Below are 14,709 nucleotides of genomic sequence, written 5' to 3'. Positions count from 1 at the left end.
AGGTGTGCCAACACCTAAATCGACGGCGTCAGTCCGCAATCACAATTCTCGTTTGCGGTGTCTGAAAATTTCTGCGTCTTTGATATTTTTTGAAAGGAGAACAAATTGACACCATTCCTTGAAATTTTTGCAGAATTTTCTTCGCTTAGAGAAGAAAAATCACGGCAGCTTTAAATAATTGCCGTTGAGTAATTTTCTGTTTAAAAAATATAGTATGATTGGAAGTCTGCGACGTCACAAACCGAGTTATGTGATTGCCGACTTGCACCGTCGAAATATGTTTGTTAGCTTTAGATTTGATACGCTGTTTTATACTACTGCCTTGCTAAGGAAGAACGCCGTATGAACCTCAGAAGTTGCCACATTTCCTGCAATAAAATCCTAATTTAATAGGAAAATCGTGAATTTTTTTTCTTTAGTTTTTGCAGACAACTTTGTTCGCAATTTTATCTAAATTGACTGTAAATTTCAAGGAAAAATATGCATAAACATCTCAAAAATACATGTTTTATCCGGGGCAATTTGACAACTCTCGAATGTTCATACGGCGTTCTTCTTTAGCACGGCAGAATAGTCATAAGTTAAAGTATTGTCATTTTAATATATTTTTGCCTGTAATTTTAAGGTAAACTGTGTGTAACTTTTTCAAACGCTGAAAGGGCTTTCCTTCTTAGCGGTTAAAGTTATTTAATATTTTGTAAATTCGAGGCCTTCCATATTTCGAGCTGTGGTGCTGTCAATCACAGCTTCACCTTGTAAATTTCAAAAATAAACCTTGTTGACGCTCTCTTATTTATACGAATTTTCTTTTCATTGACGCGTCCTATAAAAGTTATATATACGATATACGATAAAGTTATATACACGAAATATGCAAACTACTCCGACAATAAAACATAAATACAAGTCAAAAGGAATGAATTTTTATTTACTTGACATTTGATGAAACAAAGAATTATTAAAGGACCGTAAAACTGCATGTTTATTGCTTCAAGTAATGATTGAAAATAATTTCGCATACAATGTTCAAAGAAAAAGTATTATACCTACTTATTTTTCAGAACTTTAAAAGTTTTTAGTGGAACTATGCGTTTTTAGTGTAACAAAAGCATCTAGCAGCGAAGAGGTGCTTCTTGTGGTCATAACTAATTTTCTCACATTTTTCTTTGGGTAGTAGATAAAAATAAATCCCTACGCTTATTTGTAGGCATTTTCAAATGACAGCCTGATATTTGAAATTTAATGTACTTCGATCGGATAAGACAAGATTATAAGGAGAACGGAGTTATGTAATCAGGCGGTTTTGTGAAGCATCCCCTTTGTCGTGCCCATGTCGAGTGGATTTGACAACTTAAGAGGTGCCTTTATCTTTTCGTTGATTACGCCCTTCACTGGCACACTGTATAGAACAACTCACAAAATCGACCAATCACATAATTCCATTCTCCCTAATCTTGGCTGATCTGGTCAACAAACACAAAATTTCAACAATCACACTGCAGGCATAATATCATGTGTGTAACTGGCAGTGTTTAGTATTAGCCTTACAATTACTTACAAATCTATTTTGTACAAATTCTACAATTCATTTTCATGTAAGTTTACAACAACTCAGTACAATTACTTAATGTTAGAAACACTTTATTGTCATGATAAGTAAATCAGTCTCATAATGATTCAAAATCTTAAATCTTTTCTGAATGAATATGCAGGAGAAATCAAGGCGAAACTCAATTGAGTCTGAATATTTGTGCTGTTGATTTAATACAATCATAATGGCACGAAATTCTCCTCTGCAAATAATTACTTTTTATCAATACAGACATAATGAACTGTATTAGTCTTTTGCGGTTCGTATATGTAATCAAAAATCGAACGAGGGCAAAGTCTGTTCAAATTTTTATCTTTGCACAACTGGGCTCCATCGACAAAGATTTAATCAACGGAGAAGGGTCGAAAAGAGAACTTAAATAAATCGTGAAAGAAAATGTAGCATGTCCAAAATGCCGCATTTTTCTACATGACCTGTCACAATAAAGGCGCGCCCAGTTGCCTTCCAATATCTGCATTTTCTATGTACCCCGATTATGGGACGCACTTTTTGCTTACCAGAGGTACGAACCTACATACTCCATACGAGTAAACATAACAACTCCCTTAAATTGCAGTTTCTTTTCAGTATAAAAATCACACTACACTGGGAAAAAAAACACATTGGATCTAGAGTCCAGACTCTTAAAAACATCGAAGGGAAAAAATACTCTCGATTCAATCGGATTTTTGCTTAAATCAAGAACCAAGCCTCTTAATTTGAGCGGATTTCCTTTTGATTTTCCTAAGCAAAATTCTGATTGAATCAAGAGTATTTTTTCTTGTCAATGTTTTCAAGAGTCTGGACTCTAGATCCAATGTGTTTTTTTTTCCAGTGTACGAGATATTCCACCGCCGTTTAGTGTTTACTCGGGGAGAAATGAAAAATCGAAAATTAAAAATGAAGTGTTGAAAAGCAGTTGCTCGTCAATCAATCATGATACAATATTTTAATAGGGATATCGTAACGGCCGCTCAATTCAAATGCAGTATCTTCGCCAAGAGCATTTTCTTAAACTGGATCAACCTCAGAGGAAACGGGAACAGAGGTTGAAGCTGATTCGCCTGCTGGTAGCCATTGATATTGATATTAACATGGGGCGCAGGATACGATACCGGCTCTTTCTCAGTATGGATGACGTACGCTACAGAACTCTCCGTCGTCGTTTTGGGGGGCGGATACGACGGGGCGGGGTGTTCAGGGGGCAGGTAAATCGGGGCCGGGTCTGGCGGGATGTACGTGGGGGGCTTAGGGCTCTCAGGAGGCAGATAGGTTGGAGGAAGAAGTGTGGAGGGTTTCGGCGTCTCAGGAGGCAGGTATGCCGGGCCTGGGGTTGATGGTTTTTGAGTCTCGGGGGGTGCCGAAGTAGTGGTAGTCGTGGTGGTTGTAGTGGTTGTTTCGGGAGGCAGGTAAAACGGGGATGGTTCCGTGGATGGTGGGAGGTAGATGGACGGTGGGGGTGGAGGCGGGCTCGACGTCGCCTTAGGGGGTGTGACGTAAATCTCGGTGCTCGTCGAAGTGAGATCATGGAGGTCCGTGCAATTGATAAGGATGATGGTGCCGTTGAAGACGGTTATGTTGGTGTTGTCTTCGGGGAGTTTGGGATCCTCGTAGACGTAGCCGGTGGTCGGGGGTTCAGGGGTGGTCGTCGTGGGCGTGGTGGAGGTGGGGCAGGGCGGGGCGTAGGCGTAGCCCTCCTGCGTCTCGTTGCGCCCCTCGGTGTCGGCCGCCTGGACGCAGAGGGGCGGTTCGGGGGGCTGGAGCTCGGCGTCGGGGAGCGGGCGGTTCTCGAAGTACTCGGGCGGGTTGTAGACGGAGTAGCGGTTCTGGATGCGCTGGACGATGCGCTCGATGAAGGCCGGGAACTGGCCGCGGTAGATGGCGATCGGCTGGTTCGTCTCGGGGATGTGGACGACGAGCGGGTAGCCGGCGACGATGCCACTCACGGGGGCCCCGGCGTTTTTGTCCAGGTGGGCGACGACCGGCTGGACGCCTGGGTACTGGACGGGGTAGACGTTGACCGGGTCTTGGGCCGGAGGAAGGATGATGGGCACGCTGGGCAGGACGTCGCCGGATGCGGGGCGGGGCTGGGAGAATTTGTTGCCGACCGCGTGGGGCTGGGGTGATAGGTTGTTCTCAGCCTGCACGTGGCTGATCAACCTGGAAAACGGAAAGCAAAGTATCTATAAGCTTTTCGGGTTTATGAGTAATTCACACTGGAAAGAAAAACACATTGGATTTAGAGTCCAGGCTCTTGAAAACATCGACAAGAAAAAATACTCTCCATTCAATCAGATTTTTGCTTAAATCAAAAGGAAATTCGCTCAAATTAAGAGGCTTGGTTCTTGATTTAAGCAAAAATCCGATTGAATATTTTTATTTCTTGGAGTATTTTTTCTTTTCGATGTTTTCAAGAGTCTGAACTCTAGATCCAATGTGTTTTTTTTTTTTTTTTCAATACCGCGTAGTCGAATCAGTTAAAAGTAAACCGTCACTTCCATAGGAAGGTAAAAATTTAAAACGCCTTCATTTTTGAAGTATGCAACATGGGTATCTATTGAGCACGCATGCCTGCACTCAGGCGTCATCAATAACATCGCGCTCACCAGCCGCTCAGTTAGACTACCTTTTGCATTAGTAACTGCTGTTTCTAGATCATCAATAAAAGCACCTATCCGCATGAAGAATTTGATGCCATCTGTTTCGTACTTTGGTTTCTTCTTTTGTCCCATCCTCATTGAGTTTCTCATGAACGAAACAACGTTTGTCAGACAATGCATATTTCAAACATTTTTATACTTCGGGTACTTTGGACCTTGATTCTGTGACTTATATTTTCTTTCGCTATTTCTTTAGCAGAGCACAAACACAAGCATAATTCAATTTGATACCTTCTGAACACTGCAGATTAAATTGTCCATTCTCTAGTCTTATAATTTGCCAGGAAATGGTATTTACTGCGTGCGAGTGGATTAAGGTGAGCATTTTCGCTTTTGCGCTCCGGAGATCTCCTTCTGACTCAAACTTGACATGACTGACACACTTTTGAAAGCTGTCTAACGGTTTGCAGAAGTCACCGCCCGCAAATATGTTACTTATCAAGAACCCACGCATGAGTGTCATTAAAAATGATGCCTCCGTTGTCAAATCTAACCACTTGCATATAATTTTAATGGGTTTACCTCTCAAGCGTAACGTAAATAACGGCGGAGATGTAGATAAGAACGTTACGAAGATGCATCAGGAAAAACGGAGGTAGCATGTTACAAACGCTCAAATATTTTTCTGAATCGTGTTATACCTCAGAGGTGTTCGGTGTGTGGTATGAAGCGTAAGAAACTTCGGAAATATTTCATGAGGTTTCATGAAGCTGTGAAATTAACGAGAAATTTGAAACATTCATCTCAAAGGACAGGTGAACAATTTGCACGATTAGAAGACTAACAACTCACAAAATGTATCGATAGGTCTATGCTTTTTTTTATTTTTCTCGTATGTGAAACAGGAAAGGTAAAATCAAGAAATAATCATGCTTTACAGCACAGCACTGAACTAAAGCCCTGTATCTGATTTTATCCGGAGCGGCTCAGAAGTTTTGCAATTCAGACGAAAGAAACATTTTTGTCAAACATCGCACTGATTTTTTGGCAGAATGGATACCTAACCAATCTTAAATGTATTCAATGTTCGATTTGACCCGACGTAACTTAGGTTCTTTCGTGAGTGGGATGTTCGAATGATCTCATTTTACTGTAAATGAAAAACGTTACTTTTTCTATTATGATTAGATTTTGGAGTTTTTATACGTTCAGCGTGTTCTGTGTGACACTTTCATGCGGAAACATGTCTTAAAAGAGCTCATTTTTTTCTCCGTATATATAATGTTAAGCTCACTTCGCGGTGAGGACACTTCTAACATAATATTTCATATTTTAGGAGGAAATGGACATTTTGTGACTCTAGAACGTTTGTTTGTACGTATCTTACTGACAAAATACCTAACCTAGTTGCACCTGTGAGAGCGTATCGACGCTATACGCGAGGGAAAAAAGTCAAAACGCCTTCAATTTATCGCTTATGCAATGAGGACATCCAGAGAACACGAATAGTTGCATCCGGGGGTTATGATCAATATCGTGCCACGCCGCCGTGTGCGGTTAAATAGTTTTGGATCAATAATGCTGTCCCGGTCGATCTATTCTTATTAGGGAGGGATTTGCATTAAGTTCTACGTTTTTATCGCGAAAAATTAATGGACGCGAAGAAAAATTCCATTTCAAGGGAGTGTTAAACAATGTGAGAACATCGTCGATACACTTTGTCCTAAAAATAGGGAAAGCCGGACTTCAGCCAACCACTTCCAGGTGATGTTTCCTGAGAAGCTCGATGGCGCCGTTGCTATTGTGTACGTCGCAACTCTCAAGATTTTAAAAAGTTGAAATTGTTTTGGTGGCTTATGACATTGATCAAAACAGTGAGTATACCTTTTTCTTTCCAAATATCAGTGCGAGACCGTATCTGAATCAAGTAGGTAAGTTTAGGCCGAAAAAATTGATTAGAAATAACACTTCATTTGGGGGGGGGGGGGAGCTATTTTGATTCCTCATCTGAAGGAGAATGGTGTATGGTTTTTGACCTCTTCGAATCCTAATGCACCCAGAGGCCTCAGAACCGCCCATAATCTAACGGCGAACAGTGGATCGAGTCAATGGAGACGTTGCATGTGTGAGGAATTTGCGATTTTACCATTGATTTTTATGTAAAAGTTAGCGAGAAACACGATGCTGCAACTGGTTTTCTCTGAAATCAATTCCCAAGCTCAAAAAAAGCTCTCAAGTTGAGGCCAAAATGGAGGGGATATCCCACGCTATCCTGAGTGTCCACCTCTACATCAAGACAAACTCGACTCCATGCAAGATAGGGAACGAATACATTGACAGGGCTGCCACTTTATTTGGGGGCTCTAGAACTGAAAACACGGCAACCGTGCCAACGTATTTGCTCCCTATCTTCGCATGGAGAGTTTGTCTTGATGAAGAGGTGGACTCTCAGGGTAGGGTGGGATATCCGATATCCCCTCCATTTTGGCCTCAACTTGAGAGCTTTTTTTGAGCTTGGGAGCTGATTTTAGAGAAAACCAGCGGCACTGTCGTGTTTCTCGCGAACTTTTACACAAGAATGAACAGTCAAATCGCAAATTCCTCACACATGCAACACACTGGGAAAAAAAACACATTGGCTCTAGAGTCCAGACTCTTGAAAACATTGGCAAGAAAAAGAACTCTTGATTCAATCAGATTTAAGCTTAAATCAAAAGAAAATCCGCTCAAATTAAGAGGCTTGGTTCTTGATTCAAGCTTAAATATGATTGAATCAATAGTATTTTTTTCTTGTCGATGTTTTTAAGAGTCTGGACTCTAGATCCAATGTGTGGTTTTTTTTTTTTTTTTTTTTTTTCCCCCAATGCATCTCCATTGACTTGATCCACTGTTCGCCGTTAGATGGGCGCCAACGTGGCAACAGAGGGGTGATTGATCGGGTTCAGGGCCCATGCGGAAGATGGCGAGATTCGGGCATCTCACCGCGGTGTGGTGCGGCGGCGGTCGCGTGGCGTTGGCGGTCGGTAGTGCCAGGATGCAAGTGCAATGTCTTACCTTGGCCCCAAGATGCGTCCCTCACGCCCATCGGCTCCAGCTCCGTCGCTGCCCTCAGACTCCGGGTCGGAAGCGGCGTCGTTTTCGGCGTCGGCGACGTCGCTGTACTCCTCCTCGAGGCCCGCCTCCGCCGAGTCCGCAGCCGGCGCCGATGACACTTGCACCAGTAGCCCGGCTACCTGCTCCACAAACACACAAAACGAAACAGAGCTTTTAATAGAGTGCGCTGCAGACCTACGGCACGCGGAAGAGCGAGTCAATAAAAGCGGTCGAATGCGATGCGGAAACTCTAGAAGCTTTCACTGATATGTTCCTTAATATAAAACATAGAGGTTTGAAAGTTAGTCCATTGGTTTGAGCATGTAGCATCGCGTCCAAGATCTTGGACTCCATGCTCATCGCTAAATTTTCACTTCTTCGCTTGAGCATGAAGTCCAATATCACGGAGACCTCCCTCAGTTTTAATGTCCACAGGAAATTGCCAAATTTTCTTATCTAATCTAACCGCAGCTAACTTGCCTAAATTAACCAAACCTAACAATGCACAGTTTTTTCGTCTTCATTTCACAAAAATTGTCTTGCTAAATTTTTGGACCCAGTGATCATCTTATGTCAGAGAATATCTGCATCCCACAAATTTGGAAGCTATGCTCACTTTGATTTTTCGGAACAATTATTCCTCATTAAAGTGAGCATCGAGTCCAAGATCTTGGACGTGATGAGCAGCCAAGCATTATATGTATAAATAAGCATGGGGTCCAATATCATGGACGCAATGCTACATTACCATCGAGATTCTCCTAAAATTAGCCTCAAAAAGTGTCTTTTAAAATTCATAAAGTGACGAATCAGCAGCATAGTAATCCAAAAATCCCGCATCACTTCTATCAGGGATTTTTCCTTTTTTCAGAGAGGTCCACCTAAAATTTCGGGGCATCCCAAAAGTTTCCTCCTTTGACTTACATCAACTTACTTTTTCAATGAGAGAAAATGTCAGAAAGCTAGAAATTACTGATTGATCAATTGACCATCGAATGGTCCTCAAAAGTGATTCTTTACTTTAATCAGTCCATTTTAAGAGAAGCTATGTCATAGTTAAGATCCAATTCTATGGAAGCTACATCCATTCGAATAGAGAACACGTTTAGTTACGTCATCCCTGAATCTCTCCGGATATCGTCACCTTCCAGGCAAAGTATCACAAGCGCCATGCGACGTTTAAAAATTTCCGCCGCCATTTTATTTCTTTACTGAGAAATTGTTGGTTGAATCTGTTTGGAAATTTCACTAAATTTTATCGGCAGCACAAAGAAAATTCAGTGAAATTTTCGGACAGCTTCGTTGAAAAATTTCTCTGTAAAAAAATAAAATGGCGGCGGAAATTTTTAAACGTCGCATGGCGCTTGTGATACTTTGCCTGGAAGGTGACGATATTCTCAAAACTCATGTTGCCGCATTCTGAGCGTGATGCCAGGCTGGAGCTCTCCTCAATGATGTTAAATCACTGCTGAAAAAGTTAATGCGTTCGGTGTTTTCACCGTGGGTTGCATCATCGAGTTGACTGACTGAGCCATCGACCACGGGTCATTGGCATGCATCCGGACCCGACCTCGACCTTGGATCACGTGACTATGGTCACGTCATCTTTATGTAGGTAAAATTTAGTTTAGTGGGGACAAGGCGATTCGATTTTTTGAAGGTTCAGTGAATAAGAGATTTAATTATTTAATGTTTGACCGCCCATGAGAAAATGAGCCGTAAGTGTATGGAAGCAAATCTCAGCAGAGCAATTTTTGTGTAGCGGTGCGTCGAAAAAATCATATTTGGAGAGTTCGACGGAGGACTCCCTTTTTTTTGTTTTTTTGTTTTTGTTTTTTTTTTTTGTGCCAGTGAAGAGTATACAGTTGCGTGATAAATTGTCAATTTCACATCCTAAAAATAACAGATTAAAAAGAAAATTAGCTCTGGTCGAAGAGCGTAAGCCCGGAAAACCAAATTTTACAGAAGGGGGATCGAAAATACTTTTTTTTCTCGTCATCCAGGGTGACTAACATTTGTTTAAGTATTCAGAGGATGGGTACATATTTTTCGATGGGAACTGTCTTTTTAGGAAAATGGGGAATTATCTAAGCAATTTTGGACTTACACCCCATTTCTAGAAAACGAAGGTTAACTGAGACATTCTCAAGCAAAAAAGATAGGCTGAAAGTCTGTTTTCATAATTGTATCACTCATTTTAACCTGTAAAGTCAATTTAGAAGCTTTCCTCCTCAAAAGAAAAAAAAATTAAAAAAAAAAACAAACAAAAATGGAATTTGCCCTTTTATCAGAACCGATTTAATTTTACGTGGTTTTTTCTCGAAATATACAATTCTTTTGAACTGAAAAATCCAGACCGCGTTTGTATACTACTTCTTCCTGCCTTAATATTCATTACTCATTTCAGGGTTCTTGCAGACTAAGGGTCGTTTCTTCGTCTTACTTATACTAGACTCTGGCTTGGAGTTGGAGACTTAAACGCAGGTGTAGAAAAAAAAGAAGAAAATTCTAAAAACCAAGAGAATCAATGTGCGAGGATTGATAGGTAAGAACACTTATCTGTAGAGATAATAACGAATAAAATCCCTTCCCTCTTCATAATTTTTTTTCCAAATTGTGTCGGAAAAGTGGGACTTGAGTGGGTTCCCATTCAAGAGGCTACATTCTGTGATTGTGACCATTTTGGAATCCGTGAGGGCGTCTCCAATGGCGTGGCGTGCTTTACGGGATATCAATTGATCTGCCATTTAAACCTATGGAAAAGGATCGATATGCAGGGTGTTTGCAACGAACACCTTCATAATCGATTATTTACCGTAGCTTCAAATGGGGAAATATCGATAACCGATCATTCACGCCTCGCCATTGCGTCTCATCACTTGAGGTGACTCACCTGTTTGAAGTAAAAGATTTTACTTCGTCACTCGTATTCAAGGAAACTAGAAAATTTAGAAACCTCTCTCGCAAATCTAGAATCAGTAATTTTTAGACTTTTCTTCACATGTTGATCGTGAGTCTTCAGCAACTCTATGCTCAAGAGTTAGCTTTTTTGATTCCGTTGGCAAAATTTTGGGACTGTCACGTTTGGAATGTAAACACAAAATAAACACTGTTGATTCTTTTTGAAAAAGAGCTGCTTGACATAGTAAACTTTCAGTTTCATCACCTCGAAAGCATCGAATGAATGACTGATTTACAATATCTCTCGTGTAGGTAATGCATTTACACTACAATCAACTTTTCATTATTCATATTGGTACGCAACGAGATTTCCTCTGTAAAGACTCTCAACTATGTGCTCGTATTCCGTGGTTGAATGCGTCTAAAACCGAATTGATGACCGAGTATTATCTGCCTGTCTTCTTGTAATGTGCGACTGCCCTGTTTTAGAAAACACACCGTATGCATGCACAATTACAGAGGAAGCCTTTCCTTATTTTAAGAGCCAAAACTTACCCCTCTGGTAACTTTGCATCCACTTCCCGTGACTACACTGAAAAAAAAAAAAAAAAAAAAAAAAAAAAAAACACATTGGATCTAGAGTCCAGACTCTTAAAAACATCGACAAGAAAAAATACTCTTGATTCAATCAGATCTAAGCTTAACTCAAGAACCAAGCCTCTTAATTTGAGCGGATTTCCTTTTGATTCAAGCAAAAATCCGATTGAATCAAGAGTATTTTTTCTTGTCAATGTTTTCAAGAGTCTGGACTCTAGATCCAATGTGTTTTTTTTTTTCCAGTGTACCTCCAAGCATGAAAACACAGAGAATTGAAATCTTAAATATTAACCAAAATTTCTTTAACCACAAAATCAAGAAGTTTTGGCAACAACAAAAATCTGCCGTGGTCAATTTATCTTAGATACATACTCATTATTTGGGTCGCGAATCCAAAAAGCCAAACAGTAAATTATTCCAAGAGAGCACCTAATCCATTCATCACCGGAAATATTCTCTCGGGTAGCATTGAACGATAACGACACCATTAATTTGGCGAAGTCCTAAAAAATTAATGAAAAAAACTGACAATATTCAGAACCGGTTTTGGATATGCAGATTCAATTTGATCGCAGCGTGCAATTGTTTCTTATGGCCAGGGGTCAATGAACGCGGAAAAGTAAAAATTCCAACTGAATTGCGGACAATTATTTAATTCAGGATTGCGATCTATAAAGGCACGTTCTAAATTACACCTTTTTAAGAAATAATAAACGTGCAATGTTTCTCGAAAGAGAACCAAGTGACGTCACTTGTTGCCAAATTTCATCGGACTCTGTTTTAAAAAACTCTGTCTTGTCTTAAAAATGTCAGATAACTTTCTCCGCGTCATATAGAGCAAATTTTCAAGAGGATCGTCACAACCATTGTTTTATGAGAAAAAATGCAGCTAGCAACGGCTGGTGGTTTTTGGCTCCCTTTGAGAAACACAACTCATTTTTTGCACTTTTGACTTGCCCGGGAGTTGAAAAAACTCAACATCCTTGTTGAAACACAATTATCACACCGCCTCGCTGGCACTGATGTCAGCACTTTTTTTTCCACAGGATGCACCAATTTTTTTTCCAAAATTGAAATCGCTCATCACTTCATCGCAAACGAAGCATAATTCCGCACACTTTTGGAAAGGACCCTTTCAATGTTCATTCAATACTTTTTTCATTCGGTAGCCGCTGTTTTCTTCTCCTGTTGAATTTGAGTTTCCGGTGTTGTTAGATTTAAACATCAACAGCTGGTCGATTGTTGATTCGTTATCGAATGCCTTTGATCGATAACTCCCTATCTTCACAATGCTATATATCGATCAAGGTCATTCGATAACGATTCAACAATGATCCGCAGGTCCGTTTGTGAAAAAATTGGAAAATTTGCCTCAAACTCAAGAGAAGCATTTATCCAGAGAAACTAGAAGAAAGTCGCCATTTCTCAGGCAAAAGAGCGTAACTAAATATCTAAGTTGCGAAATTTATGTTAGTTTCAAAATTATTTCAGTTATTTTTGGAAGCTCGGAATGGAGTCGCAATCCTCCGTCCGAGAACCGACGGACTGGGAGAAAATCTCAAATTTCTTTCAAAAAATTTTGGCCCAGACTTTCGGAAAAATCACGGAAATTTCAGGGATTAGAATCACTAAGAACCTGGACACACAAATCACTGAATCAGAGGAGCCCCCCCCCCCCCCTTTGAAAAAGCGGTTTTCATGATGGAATTCCGGGCCCCCGTCACGCACCGAACGAGTGTCGACGGATTAAATCGCGAGCGCGTCTAAAACGAAAATTCGGGTCCCGATCACGAGGTGGCGCAGTGTTCGAATTCCGAAAGGACTGAAAAATAAAGGTAGGAAATTCTTACCAGGAAAATGAGTATTGTCGAGTAATCCATGAGGCCACGCACGGGAATGAAGCGCCGCGATGCGCCTGGCGCTGGGCTCGTGGCGGCCCCTCCAAGTCCCACTACAAAATCGGATCCGCCAGAAAAAGCTACAAGCGCAACTTGGCCCCGCGACCTTGAACTTCAGTCGGCGCGCCTCGCATGCCCAAAACGGCGGATATGCGTGGGAATCCTCATCGCACTTACGTGGTTCTACCACATTACGGCAGCGTCGTTGTCGGTAGGAGTAGAGCACCTGTATACAGGAGAGTATTGCCATCTCAATCCTTTTACTACAGAAAAAGTGTGCCGCTCTCTGATTGGTCGACTATCATGGAGCTCCGAAGTTGGACCAATGTAAACAAACCCCCTAGCCCCTCCGCTCCTACTTTGGCTCAATGTAAGCAAACACAATGGCGACAAAGTTCTACAAAGCTCTAGACGTGGTTTTGGATGTGATAGATATTTGATCACAAAATGATCGAACTTTGGTGGATATTTTTGCCGAAAATTAAGATTTGAGTGAGATTATCATTCATTTCTGAGCCGATAATACGTGTTTGTCTGGGTCGGGTTTGTTTACATAGGACGAATTTTAGAGCTCCACAACTGATGAACCAATCAGAGAGCAGCACAGAGATGGCAATACTCTACCGTATACAGGTACTCTAGGTAGGAGCAGAACGGACTTTTATCGCACTTTACACACGACGAACGACAAAAGCCTTTTGTTTGAAATCAAAAAAATAATCTTCTAGATACTAGACTACTATCTATCCTACAGGGTGAAAGTTAAAGTCGGAAGTCAACGCTCAGATTCGCCACTTATGGCCCATTAGTGCGGATCAATTGGTTTAGTACACCTAACTTAATTTGCAGACTTGCGCTCTACGTAATTCTCGTCCCAAGAGACAGTATCTTTTAGGGACTCCGCACTACAATCTAAAAAAATATAATCGGGTGAAGTTAAAATTAAGTTCAGAGGTCAGCGCTACTTTTCGTTTCATGACGATCGATGAATATTGAGGTGAGCAGCATTTTGTGACGTGATTTTTAAGAAATTAGGTCAAGTTTGCCAAAAATATCCCTCAACGCTTTGATCATCAGCTAGCATGAAGCGAATTTGAACGATGATTTCCGAAAATGCCTTTTAGTCCACGATACCAGCGCAGGGTTTCTAAATATATTTATTTAACGTAAGAATGAGCGAGAGGGGACTCTGCCTAGTAGGGCGAAATGAGCTTTGCGTTTTAGATCACGAACAGAAACTTCGCGACGCGTTAATCTCGTAAGAATAATGCAATACAATGGATCATTTAAGGTAATTGTTCGTATAGAATTTCATTCCAGAATCCTCAAAAAATAATCTCTGGATATCCCAGTTTTGCGGACAATCGCTCTAAAAATATCTTCAGAATGTGCTTGCGCCGACTACATCTCTTTCCCCTATCATAATGAGCGCCATACGATGCAATACCCGAAATAAAGCTCCAATAACTTAAAATTATCAAGCCAGGTATAACTCGAAATAATTTGGCGACAGTGCCTTTTTCTCCATATGTTGCTGTTCAATTGCAATGTTTTCTTTTCGTTTGTTTGCATTACACGGTGTCATTTTTTAAGATCCAGCGTGGGAAAACTCTCGCATTCAAAAAGCTTCGCTTCAACATTACATTGTCAACGCTTCGCTATGAAAATGTTTTTATAACATTGAGATACACAAGTATAGTCACTTCGTTTTGCCGATGGAGCAATAGATTCGCACGAATGCACCTAAGATCGAGTGCGAATATTTGCTTTGCGTTGGAAAATGAGGACCTTCAAACTTGAAAAAATACAATCATATGCGTATCTTAGGTATTTGCGATGATGCACTTTTTGTAAGAACATTTTGTTCCTGTGAAGGAAAATCACCCATCAACATCGATCTTTGTAATTTTCTGAGCATTTCTGAAGTTTATCACACATATTAAATTGAAAGCTAAATGTTGAATTAAGCCGTGAATATAATCTTAAGACCAAGCTGAGTTATTCCAAAATTAATCGGTAAAACTCATGA

The 14,709-nt window shown here is 40.7% G+C and overlaps 1 protein-coding gene across 1 annotated transcript; it reads right to left on the bottom strand.

Annotated features, from left to right (window-relative positions):
* Window positions 1-907: 907 nt before the first annotated feature.
* On the bottom strand, window positions 908-12,896 carry LOC109031103 (uncharacterized). Its single transcript, XM_019042438.2, has 3 exons — window positions 12,633-12,896; window positions 7,246-7,424; window positions 908-3,751 (listed from the first exon to the last, which is right to left on the bottom strand). The coding sequence occupies exons 1-3, from the start codon at window positions 12,660-12,662 to the stop codon at window positions 2,566-2,568; spliced, it is 1,395 nt and encodes a 464-aa protein (XP_018897983.2). The 5' UTR covers window positions 12,663-12,896; the 3' UTR covers window positions 908-2,565.
* Between the last annotated feature and the right edge of the window lie 1,813 nt (window positions 12,897-14,709).

Source organism: Bemisia tabaci, chromosome 3 (assembly GCF_918797505.1).
Source record: "Bemisia tabaci chromosome 3, PGI_BMITA_v3".
NCBI classification, from domain to species: Eukaryota; Metazoa; Arthropoda; class Insecta; order Hemiptera; family Aleyrodidae; genus Bemisia; species Bemisia tabaci.
The sequence above is the reverse complement of the archived record's forward strand: the minus strand, read 5'-3'. Positions and strand labels throughout refer to the sequence as shown.